We start from the raw sequence: 20964 nt of genomic DNA on the forward strand, positions 1-20964 counted from the left end.
GATCGAAATTCACTTGAGAAGGATGAGAAGCACTCTTTTAAAGAGGTGGTATTCTGTATTTTTTCCAGGTACATCGTGCCATTTTATAGCACATTCAAGTAATTCTGTTAGAAAAATGACATACAGGTCTGGAAAAAAATGAAGAGCCCACTGCAGTGAACCCCGTTGAAAACCTCCTGGTTATTCCACCAAATATTGATTTCTGAACTCCTCCTGAGTTAAAACATTATCGTTGTTGTTTCTAAATGAATATGAACTTGTTTTCATTGCATTATTAGAGGTCGGAAAGCACTGCATCTTTTCATTATTTTGAACATTTCTCATTTTTTGCAAATAAACACTAAATTTTTGCTTGGAATTTGGGAGACATTGTCAGTAGTCATAGAATAAATGAACAATGTTCATTTTACTTAAACATATACTAATAAAGAGTAAAACCAGAGAAACTGATTATTTTAAGAGTTTTTTTTGTTTGTTTGTTTTTCCAGAGCTGTAAATATAATAAAATAACTTTTAAAATAATTTAACTTCACAATTTGGCGCTTTGAAATTGGGCTCCTAGTCTTTCACTTTCCTTTCAGGATGTCGTCTCAACAATGCTCCTCTATTCCACCGTAAACAGCTGTTCTTAGGAGAGTCGGACTGAGTAGTTTGTACAATGAGCTCAGCAGACAGAAAGTTCCACCAGGTAGTTGATAATCGCTGCCGCCACTAGTTTAGAGGAGCTGAGTGGGACGTTTAGGCATCTAGGCAACCAAGAATGGCTGCCACAGGAGATCCAAGGATTTCTTTAACATGCATGGAAGAATCAAAGCAACTCTCCAGCTGTGTTTCTGACTCAGAAGTAACATTATAACATGATATAAAGCTAAAAAAAAAAGCAAAATTTTACATAATACTGCTCTTTTGTAATTTTTGATGATATTTTGAAGAAATTTCCTACTTGGAATCTGCACTACTTTGTTTCGGTCCATCACATGCAACATGGCAAAAAGGTTCATGGGGGTGGGAATACTTTTGCAGCGCACTGTGAGTGTAGCACTACCATGATACGCAAAGAGGTGCGTACACAATCATTATTGTACATGAGGAGCGTATACCCTGTGTCAGCAGACGTATGAGGATTTGTGAAATCTGGAATGCAGTGCATTGTTTCTCCATAGTTGCACAGTGAGGAGGAGCATTTTTCTTTTTTTCCACTGAGTTGTTAAAGTTCCTTGGGTTCGTTTGGTGAAGACAGACTGCTTGTGTGCTCTACTGTATGTGCTGGTTATCCTGAAGTGTCTCATGCCCTTGTTGTTAGGTGATTATAAAAGTAACAAGCTACACATCCAAGTGACACCGTTTTGATTTATCAGGCCTCAGCAGCAGTGAGGTGGAAGAAGCATGCGGCTATATACACCAGTCTGACTCATCCCAGTATGCAGCTGTAGTGGAAGTTGTGGTTATTTGGTTCCTGCTATATGATCAGGATTCCCACAGTGCTTTCCTTTCTCTGCTGTCATAAATCAAACACGTTGGGATAAATAACATAAACATGCTTCTGAAACTCGGCTTCAACTTACGGGTTTCAAGGTACATAAAACATGTTAAACTCAGAATACAATAAATAAAGCAATTTTGGCCATAAATCTGTACTAGTGGTCAGTAAGTCGTTTGGACTCTTCCTTCCAGACTTCTGCCCCACTCGGCTGAGATCAGCATCGGTGTGTTACTTGAATCTTCTACACCTTCGTCCACGATGTTGCCAGACACCATAAAACCGCCAGGATAAAAAAAAATATAACAAGCAAACGTCCAAAAATATCTTTTTGGGTTGGAATGCATCCAAGTTGAGTCCTCTTTAAAAAAAAAAAAAAGAAACCACTGAGCCGCGTCCTCCCCACAGTGCTTTGAGTAGGACGAACATGCAGTAAATCTAGGGACTTGCAGCAGGGAAAACAAAGCCAGAGTGGAGAAGCGATAGCAGGAAGGAGAGAATGTTGACGGTTGGACTGAATGGATTCAGTTTGTGAAGTTCAGACAGCTGGAAACCTGATTCTCTCAGACTGCAGCCCAGCCGACTGCTGAGTTTGTCTCTATCTCACATGGGATCATAAAGAAAGAAATTAAGATCGTAGTAGCACTGACTCCAAGGCTGCCACAGGCTGGATGCTAGGCCGTCTGAAAGGGCCTGTATACCAATTAAGCAAAAATTCCTGGAATAGCTTCCCGTCTTCCTCGGGCTTTAACCCCAGAGCAAGAACTACATCGTTAAGAGCCAGAGTCCAACTCAGAGCTCAATCTCAAAGGTTTTTTGCAGACTGTTGGAGAATGGGTTGGCTGTGGCAGCCGGTGCCTTGTTCCCTGTCGGTTGCGTCGCTCCTTTTGTCTCCAGTGCCGCCCACTTGGCTTCAAAACGATCATCGTCTTGGGAGTCGCTAACCCCTGGAGCGGTTAGTTGGCTGCCCTCTGGAGGCCAGCTCTCTCCACTGCCACCACTGACCGAAGTCCCGTTCTGAAGGTTCATTGCGGCTGCAGTGCTGTGGGGTGGGAGGCCGTTAATGGATGACGACAGAGGTGGAGTGGAGGAAAAAGTAGCTGTGTTAAACCCTGAGGGGTGTCCGGATGTGCCGGCCGCTCCTGGATAGGAGTGGTGATGCCCGACAGTGCCCAAGGGCCCCACTTTGGACCCTCCAGCAGCTGAGCCCATGGTCGGACCTGTGCCTGATGAGCCTGTGGCGGTGCAAAAGGCATTGGCCACCATTTGTGATGGTGTGATGCCTACCACTGGCACGCTGGCGTTGGGGTAAGTCATGCTGCTAGCCAGACCAGGCATGTAGGTCTGCATGGGCATGAAGGCAGGTTGGACCGGCTGGTTGGCAAACATCCCAACAGGGGCTGGAGTGGCATCAAAAGCAAGGGGGAATGGTTGCATTGCACTTGGAAGAGAGCCAGGGGGCCCGGGCAGAGAGCCCTGCATCATAGGGGCTCCGGACATGCTCGGGCCCGTCATAGTTGGGATGGACATGGACGGGAGAGACATTGGGGGGCCTGACACTGGAGGACCTGGTATTAGAGGAACAGATGATATTGACATGGGTGGGAGAGGCATTTGGGTTTGACACGGAAGGGCAGAAGGGCCAGAGATAAGAGATTTGGGCAAAGTACCGAGGGGCAACGGGACAGTAGATACTGGGACAGAGGACAATGTCGCCTGTGTGGATATATGATGACTGGTTATGGAAGGGGGTCCAGGGATGGTGGGTATGATGGGCCCAGAGGGAGGCGTCTGCTGGGCTTTGACAGCCTTAGAGACCTCCTCCAGCCATCGCTCAGCCTCTGAGGGGGTGCGCTTGTGGCCGCTCTGCAGTGCAGCAGAAACCGGAGGAGGGGAGTGGAGAGAAGGTTCTGGCTGCACCCAGGATGAGGTGGCTGGAAACACACACAAAAAGAGCTTCAGACAGTGGGAACAATTCATCTACAGCTATCAATCTTCTGCATTCCTTCTTACCCTGGACAGGTGCAGGCGGAGGAGGCAAAATTGGGGGCACAGTGCAGGTCGGAGGGCAATTTGCAGACATAGATGGGTTGGAGAAGAGCTCGTCTGATGGCTTGGCGAAGGATGTGTTGATCTGGCAACACAGTGCATTTATACTACTGTCACCCTCACAAGGCAACCCCATGTCCATCTCTGGCACCGGCAGGAAAGGGATACATAGGAAGCAGAGAGAACAAAAGGAAAAACATGCAGATGAGACAAGAAGAAGCTTGAGAAATGAAACAAATACTTGGGTTAATGATTCATTTTGCATGTTCAGGGTTTAATAATTGTTGGTTACTAATGTAAAAGATATCAAAAGCACAAGATTTTTAATTGTGTATTTTCAAAACTGATCAGCTACAAATAAAAGCTATGAGGATTTTCAAATGTATTTACACCACTTGAACATTTTTCCCATTTTGTCACATCCCAACCACAAATTTTATTGAAATTTTGTGTGATAGACCAGCACATAGTGATGCATTATGATAAAGTGTGTGTGGATACGGCTTTCGGCACATTTAATCTTTTAAGACAATTGCATTCAGCCCACCTTAGTCAGTGCATGGTAGAAGCACTTTTTTGCTGCTGAAAATTCTAACCCCAGTTTAAAATAGTTCACAGCCTCCAACAAGTTTCACTTCAGAATTACTTAGAGGATGTAATTTGACGCATGCATTTGCATGAACTGTATATTATTTGTGCTTTCATTCCTCACCTACAGAATGTGTTTAAACAGTGAGAATTGTACAGCTGCAGGCCCTGGATTACAATGGAGAATACCAATGGGTATTGGCATCATATCTACCTTTCAGGTTTTCTTTTTGCTTTGTTTTGCATAAACCAAGGTTATGTAAGTCTTCATCCTGCAGAGTTCAGAGGCTCTTTTAGACTTCACATGTATAGGTGTGGAGTAAAAGTGCATGTTTGTTTTGTTATACCCCTGGCAATAGGAGGTTTCTGACTGGCTAGTTTAGTTAGCTGACTGACTGTACAGATCAATACTTGATATGTTTGGAGCGTCACAAGGGAGCAAATAAGCAATGTAATTGCCTTCTACCATTTAAGTGAGTATGAATGTGTGTGGGAGCACTTTGAAGGTAATATACGTTGAGAGCCTCCACTACTGTATCCATACATACTGTGAGCCATGGACTAAAGGTTTCTACTGCTGACGAGGGTCTCTCTGTGTCAATCAATTAAACAAATTATCTATCACTGAGTGCGTATTTGAAACCATAAATAAATGGATAAAACGAATGGAGATGTCAAATGTCATTAATTCAGGGCTAAACAAGATTAAACTGAAAAGCTGCAGGAATATGCCACAGTAACTTTATATTTTTACACCCTTTCATTTAAACCATTTTTTTAAAAGTCAGTTTCTTTATGTTCAGCAGGTCACATGTTACTGATGTCAAGGTTAGGAGGAGACTCTACAGGTAGGCTTGGTAGAGCATTATTGCCTCGATGTTTTTATGAAACTGAATCAGACACAAATCTTTTGATTCCAACCAGCACATAAAAAGCAGATAAATATGAAAACTAAAAGTTCAAAGTTCCTATTTCTGAGGTGCCTTGAATGCTGCATGACACACAAACAAACAAATAAGCCTCCACTCCACCGACTCAATAAAGGACATATTTTATACAAAGTTACTCTTCAATTACACCAAAAAAGCTTACTTATGTATGCAATAATATAAACACTGAAATGTAACCTAACTGGACCAGCAACACAAATGTTAAAGAAATTTGTCATAAAAATTGTGAAATAAATCAACATAAAGTGAAACTTTATGTATGTAATCATATGAATATAATTAATCCTCAGTTAATTTAAGATGGAAAGATCTTAATTAGATTATTGGTCAAATGTAACTAGTAAACCTGTAATTCCAATCAAGTTTCAATCTACACCAAATTCTGCAACTGAAACAAACAGCTGCATTGTAAATGGTCAAAGTTCCACACGGTCCAATATTTTGTCCGTAGTTATATTATCTGCAAAACTGAATTCTTTGAGATGCAGAAAACTAGGAAGATCAAAATCCAATCAGTACATTTGTAAAATATTTTCACAAAATCCATTGGTTTTGCCAACCCGTCTAGATGAAATAACATTAAAATATTACTGAGCTGAAATGGATTCTCTGGCTTCGTCCCACAGTCCAAAAACATGGCTGTTCTTTTTGTCTCCATGTGTGTTTGTGCATGGTTGTTTGTCCTGTGTGTCTCTATGTTGCCCTATGATAGACTGGTGACCTGGCCAGGGTGTACCTCACTTCTCAACCAATGGAAGCTAAAGCTATAGACAACAGATGAGTATAATAATGTAATGATACAAGAAGCCTAAATCATGTAGCATTTTAAATATCTAAAAGATAGCCTAAAGAAAATCAGTTTTGAAGAGACAAATCTTCTGTTTCCAAGGTCACTGAGAATAGAATGTCAGCGGGTGTCTACGTTTGTCAACATTTGCAAGCCAATCTACAAAAATGTCCCAACTCACCAGGGTTCTTGGTCTCAAAGTCTGTTTTGCGCTGCAGAGTGGATGGCAGGTCATTGAGGCGAAGCGACAGCTGTCTCTTAAAGGGAGAGTTCTTCTGACTGAGAGCTGGAAATCCCCTGAACGAGCCTTGGCGAACCAGCTGTTCGATGGGTGCGTGGCGGCGAGGGATGGCGTGGGGCCCACCTGGTTCTGGACGCTCCATCTGGGACGCCGTCCCCTCGGGTGGAGAGGCCGAGCCAGGAGGGAGAGCTGGGACGGCAGAGGGCTGATCTGAAGGAAACAACGACTCAGTGATGTATGAGACTCAAACATGCATTCCTGCAATATTTTCCGAATAAGTACATTTGACAGGATTTTGAAGTGACTTTGAATTTATGGTGAGTGGTGAGGACTTGGAGTGGTCTGCTACCTTTCTTTTTATCCTGCATCTTCTCATCTCGCTCACTGCTGCTGCCCTGCTGGCTGGAGGATGAATTGATGCGGAAGGAACCCTCGCGCACAAAGGAGGTGCGACTGGCATCGAAAGAAGCCGTCACGCCACACTCCTTCTCTCTGCGCTGCTTTCTCTCCAGACAGGCAGCGAAGGCACAGCCGACTGCATGGCTCAGTCTCTCGCCCTAGTAGGAAACATTTGAAGAAAAAAAAAACAAACATTGTACTGTGTATTAAGTCAAACGTTGTTTTGGAAGCTTTGTGGTTCATTCAGTCAACTCTGCAAACCAAAGTCATTAACTCTACGTCTTTTTCAGGAGAAGCTGCTTCCTCCTGGCATCCCTTTGCAGATAAACTGTACATGTCAAGTTTTCTTATCAGTGTAATGTAATAAATTACGTCCTTTTAAGGGCTGCAGCACAGTGTGTGCTTTTGGAAATTTCTCTTAACATGAATTTGAGGTTAATTTCCTTAAGGCTCCTCCCAGATTAACGGGAAGAAACAGTTGCTTCTGTCAGGTCGTTGGTTAATCCTGCAGACCAGTGTTGCTCATTTAAACCTTGAGCTACAGCTTCACATATCCACATACATCCTTCAGAAAGAACATCAGCTGTATCCGAAGGTTTCTTTTTCCAACTTACTCAAGAGAAATATATATTTTAGGAGGAAAAAAGCCAACACATTATTTAAAAGTTGACAAAAAATATCTGATATTTAAAAATAGGACATCAAACTTGATTATTTATTTATTATTGATTGTACCCTGAGAAATTGTAGGTGAAAACTAGTCTACAGGGCTAACTTTGCAATATTTTGAGGTGTACATTGTCGCTTTTGAAATGAATAAACAACAACAAACACGGGAACTGTTTCTGATTATTTAGTCTAATGAAGTATAAAACGTTTCTGTCTTGCTTCCAGAGCTTGACAGTTTGATTTGTCAGATAATACATAGCACTTATTTGTTTGTAATTAGCATAGATGTAAAGGACCGGGTTGCATTCCCATTTGTGTCTAATTAAGGTAATTGGGATTAGGTTGTAAATCCCTCATGTTGTCAAACATGAACATGAATTAACGACATTTCAAAGAAACCAGTTCTATAGCATTTTCTCCACAAAAATGCCGGATATCTGTCGTCTCAGCAGCTTCGCCGTGCAGAAAGAAAGGAGACAGAAGAGGTAGTTTATCTGAAGATGGATGGGTAGAGATATAAAACCAATATGTGATGGAATCAGAGACAGAGACAGATAACCACAAAGGCTTCTGGTTAATCCCGTCCCCTAATCCTGCAGGTCTGTGCTCTGTCCTTCTCTGTGCAGATTATTAATCCTCTCAAACAATTTAAAGCTCATAAAAAAACCCCCACAAAGAAACACAGATTCTCAAGAGATTTGAATTACGTAAGTCAGCATTGGCTTCATGCACTTTAAAAACAATCGTACTTTTAGATGTCGGCGCTACGGATGAATTGGGCGACTTTTCATAGCAACATTAAAGCATCCATCCTAAAATTCGTCTAATTTGCCCTTTAATATGACTTGATCAAAATATTGGAAAATAAACAATACAGTAAAAGAATAACCAAAACGTCTTGGTAAATAAAATAGTTCTACTTTTCTAGCAGGGCTATTTTCTAGGCTAAATTTATACCCTAGTTATTTGTTTTTTAACCAGAACTGTATTCGTTAACACCGACTACAGATTCTCTAAAGTCCAGTTTGTGATTTACGAAAACTTTGATTTGTAAAATGAAAGCTGAATATACGTTTTCAAAAAGTATTGCTACAAATCCAATCTTGTGAACGCAATGTTGGCACCTCATCACGTCAGCTCGACGCATCAATAAATCCTGAGTGTAACCATCAATTTTCAACAGTGGTTACAAATATGATGTAGACTGGAGCAGCAATCTAAAATCAGTAGAATTTATATTTAAAGAAAAGTAAAGCAGGTTGGAAGAATTGCAGGTGTTTGACGCTGAGCAGCCTCACCGAGTCCTTCAGAGCCATGAAGCAGTGGCACATCCACCGTCTGGTGGTTCCATCTCTGCAGATGTAGGAGAAGGCCTTGTCGTAGTTCCGGTCGGGAGCGCAGAAGGAAACCTTCTCGATGGTCTGGTCCACAATGAGGTCCTGACAGAGGAAGTCAGAGGAAGTCAGGAGAGAGAGGCGGCAGGAATCAAACGGGACGTTCCACAGTAAAAACCAGTCAGTAGGCACCGTTTCATTGGATTGTGTGAGGCCTGAAGAAGGAGAAAGAGAAAATCCTGGGCCAAACTTGCCCTCTGACTGATCCCGATTACTTGACCTACTGCTTTAGATCAATGCTTAACTCCATGAAGCTTCATCCTCTCTCATTGCAGAATATTTGCAAACCCGCTGATGACAGAAAAGACCACTAACCACCAACTAATGACACTGACCCTATGAATCTTTGGGTCATCTCCACTGCTTGCCCTTCTTTCTCTGAAAGGGTTATTCAGCTGCTTTCAGTCTACAGTCACTATAGATGAAACTAAGAGGGGGGCCCCTGTCTTTCTCTGTGTACATTAAGAGGCCCCCAGCTCAGCGCTTTGACTCGCACTCAAACGCAGAAAGAGAAAGAAAACAAGAGGCGAAGGGGAGAAGAAAGGGAGCAAGGTTCACACACTCATCCACACACTTCCTTCCTCTCTTTCAGAGTCGGCGAGAAAATAAGAAGGGTAGAGCACAAGGAGAGAGGGAGAGAGAGGGAAGGAAGACTGGAAAAGAGGAGAAAAGGAAGGAGGGATGTGGAGAGAAAGAAGTGGAAGAATAGGAGTCCATTCAATATGGGCCAATTAGTGACTCAAAGGGGATGCTGGTACCAAGGTGAAAGGCTGGGGAAAGACCAGTGTTTATGTGGTAGCATGTGTGTGTGTGTGTGTGTGTGTGTGTGTGTGTGTGTGTCTTTCTTCCTCAGCACACATCCAAAACAATCTGATGATGTTTTTTCTAAGAATTCATATTAGAAGAAGGAAAAAACTGATGTTTGGTTAGGAACAGCACTGCAGCCCATGACTCAGAGTGTGTCATCGAGAAACAACTTTGTGATTGAAACCCAACATGCTGCTGAACAAGCTGAAAAACATAACAATGTTTCTGTTTCTTTGTATTAACTCACTGGGAAGGTGCTGCAGAAGTGCTGCGTGTTGCACACATGCATAAACGAGCTTTTTAGATTTGTTTAGATGTAGGTTTTAAAAAAAATAGTTCAGACTGAGAAAAGATGATGAAGAGATACTGAGAGCAGGGCGAGGAGGAGAGCATGAGTAGTGATTGTTACTGCATGGTTTTAATAGGACACATTAATTGGTAAGAATTTATCCGTCACTGAGTGAAGAATTACTGTCTGCTTCTATTTTCATTTGCACAAGAAGAGAATCTCCACATATTTACACTGCTAAAAGCTTTGAGCTGAAAGACACCATAAATCTAATATCGATTGACAAACATTATTCACATTTATGCATCAACATCTTTTGGTAACACTTTATGTGACGGGGTATGCATAAGACTGACATGACACTGTCGTAAACATGACATAACACCTGTCATGATGAGGAAGGGGTTTTCATGAATGTTTACGACTGTTGTCACGAAGTGACATTCTGTAAATAATGACACTTTTAATGCAAAGTGGACAATTTTAATGGACTTTTAATGCAAGTTTTAATGCATCCTTGAATTAAAAGTGTCATCTTTTTTACTGAAAAATGCAAGGTTGATACTTTTAATGCACTTTTAATGCAAATTTGCATTAAAGGTGTCATTATTTATTGAATGACACGGTAACAGAATAACAACTGTCGTAAACAGCTTTACAACTATGCAGTCCAAGTCCAAGTTGTCTATAGGTTCAGTCCACTCCAGTTTAATTCAGTTCACTACAGTTTAATTCAGTTCACTACAGTTTAATTCAAACTAATTACAACCCAACCCAACTACCTTTAGGTTAGATATATTAGTATATTAGTAAATGTCAGATTCCCTGTTATTATGCAAGTTGACAGTTTCCATTAAATCAAGATAATCATAAGCTCCATTTGGAAATGACTGTGATCTAGTCGGCAGTAACTCTTACATACCGTTCCTTTAAATGGCTCAAGCAACTGAGGTGTTCAACATTAACATTATTCCAACACTTAGCCTGGACAGGAAGAGAGATATTATCAAAACAATGCAAAGTGTAAGAAGAAATATAGTCCCCATCTTTGAGGAAACAAGAGCTGAACTCCAGTGTCACAACATTTAATAGCGTCTGCAGACACACACCGAGAGCCAGATCAAGTTTAAAAGTGATATGCTATATGGCTGAAAAAGATAAAGGAGGAGGGAGACGGGAGCAAAAAGGAGAAAAGTGTGATGAGGGAGAAGGGGAAGTGAGGCCAACGTGTGTGGTGTCCAAACAAAAATAGTAAAGCGAGGAAACAGAAGTGGCTTCAACAGGCTTTGTTTTTCCTTTCTCTGCTGCTCTTCATCCCGCTTAGCATTCAATAGAGCCGCAGCTATCTGTACTCACTGCTGGAGACCTGCCTCGCTACATAACACCCCCCACACGGGTGCTTGTGTGTCCGTGTGCTTCCTACCAGACATTTATGACACAAACTTTTACACAAACAATCGTTTGGGAAACTGATGGAGGATCCGATTTCAAGTTTTTATATATAAGAATCTGAAAAAAAAGGGGGGGGGGGGTTGCAGTGGTACATAAAGACACTTAAGTCAATAATTTGACCTAGAGTATGCCCAAGTATGTCTCTACCAGCACTGCTAAAAAAAGAAATTTCAGTTCATCCTACTTTGCAAGACAGGTCAAACTGAGTCGTACTGCACTGCATTAGTGAACATCAATTTTCAAATTTTGCCATAGATTCTGGTCTAATCTCATTTTATGCCATTCCACTGTGGCTCTGGCTGGATTTAGGGTCATGGCTGTGCTTGAAGGTCAACCTTCACTCCAGTTTCATGTCTTCTGCAGCTTCTACAAGGTTTTCTGCAAGAATTAACTCCATCCGTCCATCTGACCTAATTCCCTGTCCCTGCTGAAGACACACATCAACTATGGGGAATGCACATTTAGGGTGACGTGCAGGGTTAATTTTCCACCAACATGTTTCATTTAGCATGAAGGACAATAACTTCACTTTTCATCTCATCTGGCACCTGAAGATGCAAAGAAGGAACGGGAGGAAACAAGAAGGATGGAACTAGCAGATTCAGGTCAGAGACGAAAGAAAGAAATGTCATCTTACCTTAGTTTTGTCATCAACCACCCTGAGTCCATCAGCTGAAACCCACAGTACTGCTTTTACCGTCTTTTTGCCACTCTGCAAGGGCAAAGAAGAGGCGAAAGAGAATTAATGAAAACTGAATTTGATGGAAGCTAATCTAAATGTTTCATACAGATACCAAATTATCACTACATCCTTAGGGTAGGTGAAGTGGTACAAATGTTTGAGCAGAGTAAAGACTGTTCCAGCTACTATTTTCCATAACCGGACATGCTTAAACAGCACAAATCATTGTATAAGAGCATGAAACATGCAAGCAAGAGATGGAGTGAGAGAAACTGTGCAAGTGAGGGATATGGTGATCTGGAGAACAGCATGGAGTCGGCTTTGAGACTCCGTTTCAACACAATCAGATTGATGCGAGCGAGGATGGGAAAGGAGAACATAGGCAAGCAATGAGAGAGCAGAAAATGGGAGGAGAGCTGAATGCAGAGGTGGAACGGAGAGTCAAAGGGAAAAGACGAATCCGAATGACTGAAAACAGAACATATGTGACTCAGTTTTCCACAATGTGCTCCTTTGAGTTCTTTGGTTACAGAGAAAAACCACGTATGGATTTTGAACAAAGTGACTCCTGTTGTACGCTGCCTTTCCACTATTGCTGTCTGACAGCGACCATTCTGTGTCACCATTTTCACACGCTCCCTGTTTGAGTCCAGCCTCCCAGGAGGGGGGTAAACTCAGTGTGTGTCATTGTGTGTGTGTGTGTGTGTGTGTGTGTGTGTGTGTGTGTGTGTGTGTGTGTGTGTGTGTGTGTGTGTGTGTGTGTGTGTGTGTGTGTGTGTGTGTGTGTGTTGTGTTACAGTTCACTTTCTGTTGTCTTTTCCAGCATCGGACTTTATAAAAGCAAACACAAATAAACGTGGACTCAGACCCACCGGGGAGAGTGAAAGCAGCATTGTAAAGTAAACAACAGTAAGGGAAAATACTGGGCCAGGTTACGTCTCCAAGCTTCATGTGTGGTGTGCGTCTGTATTCAGCAGCCCTGAGCCAATACTTTGTAAAACCAGCTTTCACTGCAATTACAGCTGCAAGCCATTTTTTTTATTTTTTTTTTTTTGCAAGTTTCAACAAATTTGCAAAATAGCTCGAGTTCAGTCAGATTGTGTGAACAGTATTTACGGAGAACTATTTTCAAATCTTACAATATATTCCTAATTGAATTTCCATCTGAACTTTGACCGTGCAATTTAATCACACAAACATGATTCGATGTCAACTATTTCATTGCAGTTCTGGCACCTTTACTTTTCTTTTCTGCCTTCCACTTCACAAATATGCCCTACTTTGTGTCGATCTGTCGCTAAAAATCCCAATAAAACCCATTGAAGTTTGCTGTTATAAGAAAATTTGTAAAAGATGACTGGGTGGGAATACTTCGGGAAGGCGTATGAGCACCGGCAAACTCCTCAGGGGTGAACATGCAACTTTGTCTGCACGACAAACTGGAGCTGCAGAATAAATGTGCCAGGATGTGTTTTAAGTGTGAGAGCGTACTTACAACTTTCAGCTTTTTCACAGCTTCCTCACAAACATGCATTCCTCTCGACTCCTCCACCTCGACGAGCCCCAGGTACTGCAGCACAGACAGACAGAAAATTAACATCCTGAGAGGACGTCTACTGTTCCTGAGGACATTTCATCACATGAAGGAGACGGGGTGACGGAAACATGTCAGAATAAAAATGAGTCCAAAAAAAAGCTACTAAAACCTCATTACTTCCAATCAGTATTTTGGTAATTGCGCTGAAATTGTCACATGAGCAGCAAATCTGCATTCACTGTTGGGTTTCCAGATGTATGAGGGTCCTGATAATGAGGGCAGGAAGAGAGCGTGAGAGGGGAACTGAAGTCGGTTATAGCATGTATTCCTCTTTTGTTGTCTCTCCAGTTCTCTGCTCTGTGGTACACTCGGCGCCCATGGGGGCACAATTAAAGTTCTCACAGCTCTGCTGGAGTCAGAAGCCAAGTGTAAGAGGAAGACAGGTTTTAAAATATCTAAGGACAGGGTTTGAAGAAATCTGGTTGCTGAACTGAAGAAGCATGTGCTGAAAAACATGCAGCCAAGTCGAGGAGTCTTTTGGGCAACTTCTCTGCTCTAGTTTTGTTGATTGCTTCCTGTCTTATTTTTGACAAGTGATGAAAATTAGAAAGTTTAGTCACAAATCGATGCAGAAAAGGCATGGTTGATAATCAAGCAGCACTTTCACCCTTTCCAATTGAAATTAATTTTAATTAAACCAAACGTCAACGTGCATCCAAGTTGTACATGTCGGAATGACCTCTGCAGAATCTTATAAAAGCTCAATAAGGTATTTCTGGTCCAACAGCAAACATATAGGATGGATGATGCTTCACATAAACCACATGCAAAAGTTAATCGAGTTCAGCGGCTCCTGGGGAGGCATTAATAGTTCATGACTTGGGAATAAATTTAGAATCAGAGAAAGAAAAAGATGTCTGACGGAACATAAAAGATTATTGTGCTGCCAGCTTTATGCTGCAGTGCAAACCCTCCACATCTCATCATTAGCCATTCAGGAAATTACGCTCAGCTCAAACTTTGCTCTTCTCCTCTCCTATCTTGTCCAGTGTCTCCCTCTGTTTGCCATTTCCATTCCCAGGACGTGTCTTTGTCCCCTCTGTGTGCCTGTTTCATTCCCCCTGTCATTTCCTGTGGTCTCTGTAATCTGTAAAGCCACCTTGCTGTCACAGCTCCCGCTCTGCCCTCCATCTTTTTCTGTCACTATCTCTTCAGTCCGTCTACAAATCAGCTCTCATACGGCACACGCACGCTCTGAGGAAGGTCGGTCGTAAAATCTGCCCTTTAATAACGCTGCTGTTTGCTTCTGCTCCTATCGAGGTATTCACCTGCAGAGCTGAAGTACGAGGCTGTGTGTTACAACACAACACGTAATGTAAGTATGTGTGACAACGGCAAGCCTCACACAGAAGCAGTTTTATTGAAGCTTCAGCCAGCACAATGTTAGCCATTTTCAAATTCACATACATATGTGACATTTATAATGTAACAAAACCTCAAGCCCTTTTAAAGATTTGTTTTACATTTTATCGGAAGACACACTTTTATAATCTTCCTATTCATCTTTTCCAGCAATTCATACATTTGAGGTTTAGCTGAAAATGGAGAAGCTGGTACATTAAAATGTATGAATTAATCATACATTTTAAACCCATTTATGACTTGGTTATTCATCCAGCCATAAAATTTGCCATGGGTCATTTAACCTATATTTTGGGTTTAAGCGCTGGATCTATTGCATCCATCTGCTGATGACTGGGGCTTTTAGTAGCTTTAAAAAAAAAGAAAAAAAAAAGATCTGCATTAAATATAAATCAATATCTGGATTTCTGCAGGCTTCACCTGCAGCCCTGAAACTATGATGATTCCCCCCAAAGGCACAATTAGAACAGAAAAGCCAAAAGACCCCTTATTAAAACAGCTAGCTTGCAGAAACCTGGAGCATGTCAATGCAATACATCCACTTTCTACACCTGTTTAATAATATTTAAGGTTGCTGCAGGTAGTTTGTGTCTATCAGCAGACAAAATACCAGAAACCCTATGGCTGCTGATAGGGTAAATCCTGGACAGGTAGTAAGTCCACCACAGGGCAACAAAGAGACATACGGTACAAACAACCAAACACACACTTATACATAAGGGGAACTTAATTTAACTAGCGAACCTAATTGTCATGTCTTTGGACAGTGGAAGAAGTATTCCAATTATGATTTGGTTATTCCTACAGGTTTAGGGTAATTCTTACATAGTATTAAAATTTGACACTTTAACATATTTTTTTGGGTTTGGATACTAACTCAGTTCTTGATCTATCAATATTTGAACTACATTTAAGACTCTGTGAACCCTATTTCTCATTTAAGTTAACGGCAAACTATCATATGATATATTCCATACTGTAGAAAAAAGGGATGTACAAAAACAAACACATGGAAATAAATTAAATATCTACCAACACCTACCCTAACAGCAAAGTTACATTTGCCCTTGCGTACAGCCTCCTCGTCCGCCTGCCACTGATGCGGTCTGCTGGCCTCTGGCACATAGGTGGGCTTCTTCCTCCTCAGACTCTGACGAAGCTTGTTCATCTCCGGGGTCACGTGCTCCCTGGAACTGCAGACACACAGAGCGCACACAGGATCAGCTGCACAGCACAGCGCTGGGTGGCAGTTGATTATCTCCACTTTGGAAGAGAAAACGGTCATCTGACTCGTTTTTATGACTAAAACAGACATTAAAAAGTGGGATGAGCTTCATTGATTAGCTTGAGCTCGTTATGGGTGTAACCTTCCCTAACGACGCAGTCAATAAATCAACAGCAAAACACTTTCCATCGTGTTGCTCTGTTCAGATCCAGAGACAGGCTGGAAAAGTCCCACGGGTGACACAGATGTAGGAGCTGGCTTTCATCTATCACAAAAAAAAATCATCAAGAGCGCTGATCAGCAGATCAACCCCCTCACACGCACACACATGTGAACGTACGCTTCGGTCTCTAGTTGAACGATCCTCTTTCCTCTCCCTAATTAAAGCATTCAGCCCGCTGGCCTGCTCAGCTATGCTAATTTTCCCTCCATAATGAAACAACACCATCAAAACATGACCTGTTTCAAAGTAATAATTACCGTTTTCATTCCCCCAAAGTCACATCCCCCTCTGCTAGGAAATCTAGAGTCCAAAAACAACATCTGTTTTACATACACCAGCTATTCTCATTGAGACTCTCTTAAATGGATCTCCTATGTTGTTGGTCAAAAGTCAGTGCTCTTTTCTCCCTGTGTGTAACAAAAATATTTAGACTTTTTTATCATTTACAAGACTACAACAAAATTAAGGATGTTTTCACACTTGATAGTCTGGTAGACTCAGTTAGATCGTGGAACGAACTTGCAACATTTACATTTTCAGTTGTTTGGACTGAGTCAAATGAACTACACCCTTAAAAAAAACCTGTTGCATTTACCCAGAATTCCCTGCGCTATAATCTGCTTCCTGCTTCTGGAGTGGTCTCCGATCCAGTTGGTATTTACATACATTTAATCCGCACCAGAGTTCAGTTCAACCAAACAGAAAAGTTCGATTGTGCATTCACACTTCCCCAAACGAATCTGACTTTTTAGGCAAACAAACTAGAGCGCAATTAAATAGGGCTAGTATAAATGCACCTAAGTCTTTGTGCCGAAAACGTGAACAAAGCTTTTACTTTGGATATACAAGGACTGGCCAGTCACTCCAAAAAGTCCTTACAACGAGCCCAAAGGAACACAGGCATAAGCTTTAATCAAACTCATAAAGAGATGTTAATCGGACAACCAAACTCTCATGATTCCTCTAGTAATTCTTCAAAGGCAAAGGGTTTTGTAAGGTACAACAAGAGACACAGAAAGGCAACTTAACAAAATAGCTACTAGCCATAACCACTCAATATACATAGGAAAACCAAGATAGGATGGAAGGCATGTCACGTTTTAGGTCGTCAAGACAGAACTGCTGAATTCCTCAGTGGTACACGCAGTACTTCACAATGTTAATTAACTCATTCTAAGCAATCATATAATTTTCTTACCGTTTAGTTGCTCCATAAATCGGCATTCTGGACTTTGTCGACAGTGTCGGCACAACCATCATACAGTGAGGGCAAATCAGACTCATTGTAAACTCTTGATCTGTACTCTGCTGAGCTATACACACAGCAGGGTTGACATGCAAATATATATACACACACAGGCGCTCATCACTTCTCATAATCGCCCCCATCCTGCTGGTAATGTTTCTTATGTTCGTGATCAGATGTGTGAGCAATGTAAAGCATTTGAATTCAGCAGCTCAAGTGGCTTTACTCATTCCTGGCATGTAGGGCGCAAGTCCTCTGCCAAGAGGAGGCGCAATCACACATCTATGCTTAGACACAAGCACAGCCCTTCTGTGGCTCACCATGCACACATGTTGAGGCTTGTGCCAGTCATTACTGGGCGGAGAGCCATCTGACTGGCACCTGGCCGACACCAGCACTGCTGCAGCAGGTGTGAATGGGTGTGTGTGTGTCAGGACGTATAAGCAAAGCGACACATTAAACCCCACACGGGGTGTCAGAGAGATGTTTGGTGGTGGGAGTTGAAAGGGCTGGTTAGGGAGCGCACGATGCCCAACAACGCCTGTATATGGATTGAGACAGGAAGCGGAGGAGGAGCAAGAAGACATGAATGGCCTCTGATGTCAGGCCACTGGGAAAAGATGAACAAGTGCAAATAAAACGATGAATACCTGGGGTTAGGACAGGCATTTGTAATATATGTATATACACAATAAGTTAATAAATAAACTGGATTTCTTCATTTCAAAATTTATATATATATACATATATATATATATATATATATATATATATATATATATATATATATATATATATATATATATATACAAACACGCTGCTGCTCCTGCTGCTATTTCAATCAAAACACTCATGTCGCATTTGTAGGTGGTGATTATGTAAGTGTTTGTAACACTCAACGTTTCCAAAACTCGGAAGAAGATCCTGAGTGTTGCCATAGCAGTGCAAAGCAAAACGTTCCCTGAAATGCTTGCTACAGTTCTTCTCGGTCATTTACATCTTTCACATATGTCTGAAGCTTAGCACAAGCAGAATCAGAACAAAGGGAGACAGAATTTTAAAAAATGGGTCTGGTGTTCTGGGAGGTTCCTGATAAAAAAAATAAATAAATCAAAAGTCTCTAAAAGAAGCAATGAATGAAGAGATTATGGGCTAGGATAAGACAATTTAAACTTTTAAAAACCTCGGCACAAAAAAGGAAGAAAGTTGTTGTTCTTAGAGAACCAAAGAAGTCAAATTCAAAGTTTCCACAGACCGTGTACATGGCGCAGAAAACCTGGACGAATGTGCTCTGGTCAGTAAAACCAACAAACTAAATTTTTGACTTGCATGTAAACTACTTTCTGCTTGGAAACCTCTAGCAAACAATTACTTGGCTGGAGACAAAATTAGATTTGGGTGAAAACAAAAGTCTAAAACATGCAGCCAGAGTGAGAAAGAATAGTTTTAAATCAAAGCATATTGAGCATCAATATGCTTTTGATTGGAAGTTTTGTGATCCAATCTGCTGAAACTTGGCCTATTTTGCAAAGAATGTTGGAAAAAGAAAAACAGTCAGCAATCAGGATGCATGATTTTAGAAAAACAAAAACAAAAAATCTCATTATTGGATATTGCAATGATGATTTTGTTTGTAATCAACGTACATTTTCAATCATCCTTTTCATCTTTTCCACCACTATCCCTGGGCTTTTTGCAGTAGATTGTTTCTATGATTTCCAAAAAAAAAGAGTTGCAGGAAAGGATTCATCAAAGCATTGATTCAAGGAAAACAGATATAAACTTCAATAAAAAAAAAAAACTAACTGATAAGATGCATAACATATTTTATATGTGCAAGCATGTCATCTTTCTAGTGAGACACTAATAAAATCCGCAGAGTAAAGTCTTGTTGTTGAGCACCAAAGTTTAAAATGCATTACAGTCTGGTTCCAAATACCTTATTGTGGAAGCGAGACAAGAGGGGAGAGTGCAAAAGGCCTTGTTCAGCTGTGACCTCACTTTGCAGAACATCTGCAGAAGTAAAAAACAGACTGCAGTGAGACAGACGGGGTGGGCTGGCAGGCAGACAGACAGGCAAGGATACGCGACATCAAAATAAATCTATAAATCAGCAGCACAAATGAACTGGAGCTTTACAAACCCACGCTAAAAATCCGAACTGCTTCACTGCAGACTACACAAACAGGAGGATCTGAGCCAAAAAGCACATTCTTGTTCCACATCCAGTGTTTGACTTGCAGCCATCTGGGCTTTATTGTTGCTCTGGAGATGGCAGCAGCCACCATACACATGACGTCGTATGGTAGAAATTCAAACGAGTTCACGCGGAAGGACGCCGTGTCTTCTCCTCTTCCTCGACTCGTTGATCTTCTTCATATTCTTCTTTGCGTCTCTTCTTTGTCACATCCGAAGAGGAGCAAACTTATGTCTGGAGCTGAATGTCTTCTGATGGGAATGTAGGGAAATGGATTTCACAAGAATGAATTCAGTGTGAGAAGCTCGCCCACATGAACAGACGCATAAAATGGAAAAAAAGAAGAAAAAAAAATGCACATTTTGTCCCAGCTTGTAAAGTTGGTATTTTTACTGTTGAAGCACCTAAACTGTTGCTAACACGTTTGTGAGTTTGAAAATATCATCCTAGAAGTCTATATAAGCATATTTGTCCCGAATTTCCAAACGCCGTGAATTCCTGTTGTCTGTCACCTCCGTGTTCACACCGTATAAGCTTGGGTTAAACAGCCTGTGTGTCCGGCTGCAGCCAGTACTTGCCAGATGTGAGCTTGATTTGATATTTTTGGCTCTCCACCCCTGTTTCGCACTCACAATAACCCTCCCCGATCCAGATGTTCCGTGTTTAGCTCAGAGACTCAAATTGGACGTGGTCCTCCCTTACACGTCCTCACGACTGCAAAACACTGAGCACAAAGGGGGAGGGGAAAAGGAGCTGGAGGAGAATAAGGGGTGACTTTCCTGCAAATCCACTGAATGAGTCAGTGACACCTCACATTACGGTAAACCACATGTCTGCGAGGCTCCAGAGGGAAGAGGGGAGAGAGCAGAACGAGGTGGAGCAAGTGTCCAGGAGTCTGTGGTAACGGTTTGAGATGAGTCATCGCCGAGCTGAGTGCTCCGCGCAGCCACCTGTTTCCACTCTCTCACACCGCTTCCAATCCTCTCTGTGTCTCAGCAGAGGAGCTGTGATTTCCCAAAAGGTGAATTAAAGTCCCAACTGAGGAAAAACCAAACCCCAAAGATCACTGTTACAGCCTGTGACCTCTAGAGAGTAACGGGTAAGTTTTATTTTATTCTTCCTGAGAAGGTTAGTGTTCCAAATAAAGCGTCGTACAGGTGGAATGAATTATTCACAAGTGGAAAACATTTTAAATAGTTTCCAATCTCACCAGGATTTGATGTTTCAGCTAATTCAATCCAAAGTCGGACCTCTCAGCATTCAAATAGGTTGCGTGGCAACCTATCAGACTTTACAAGCTTCTTGTTAAATGTTAAAGTCAATCACA

General features: G+C 41.7%; 1 protein-coding gene across 3 annotated transcripts in view; it reads right to left on the reverse strand.

The window, feature by feature from the left end:
• Window positions 1-1847: 1847 nt before the first annotated feature.
• numbl (NUMB like endocytic adaptor protein) overlaps window positions 1848-20964 on the reverse strand; it is a 59967-nt gene continuing 40850 nt past the window's right edge. For all 3 annotated transcript variants that reach the window (XM_007575992.2, XM_007575989.2, XM_007575990.2), the window contains exons 2-9: window positions 15789-15939; window positions 13283-13357; window positions 11743-11817; window positions 8462-8602; window positions 6445-6652; window positions 6036-6305; window positions 3494-3673; window positions 1848-3414 (exon numbers count right to left, since the gene is read on the reverse strand). In XM_007575992.2, coding sequence (XP_007576054.1) covers window positions 2273-3414; window positions 3494-3673; window positions 6036-6305; window positions 6445-6652; window positions 8462-8602; window positions 11743-11817; window positions 13283-13357; window positions 15789-15914 — 2217 coding nt within the window. In that variant the 5' untranslated portion in view covers window positions 15915-15939 and the 3' untranslated portion in view covers window positions 1848-2272. The remainder of the gene's footprint in view (window positions 3415-3493; window positions 3674-6035; window positions 6306-6444; window positions 6653-8461; window positions 8603-11742; window positions 11818-13282; window positions 13358-15788; window positions 15940-20964) is intronic.

This window comes from Poecilia formosa, unplaced genomic scaffold, assembly GCF_000485575.1.
Source record: "Poecilia formosa unplaced genomic scaffold, Poecilia_formosa-5.1.2 Scaffold393, whole genome shotgun sequence".
Lineage (NCBI taxonomy): Eukaryota > Metazoa > Chordata > Actinopteri > Cyprinodontiformes > Poeciliidae > Poecilia > Poecilia formosa.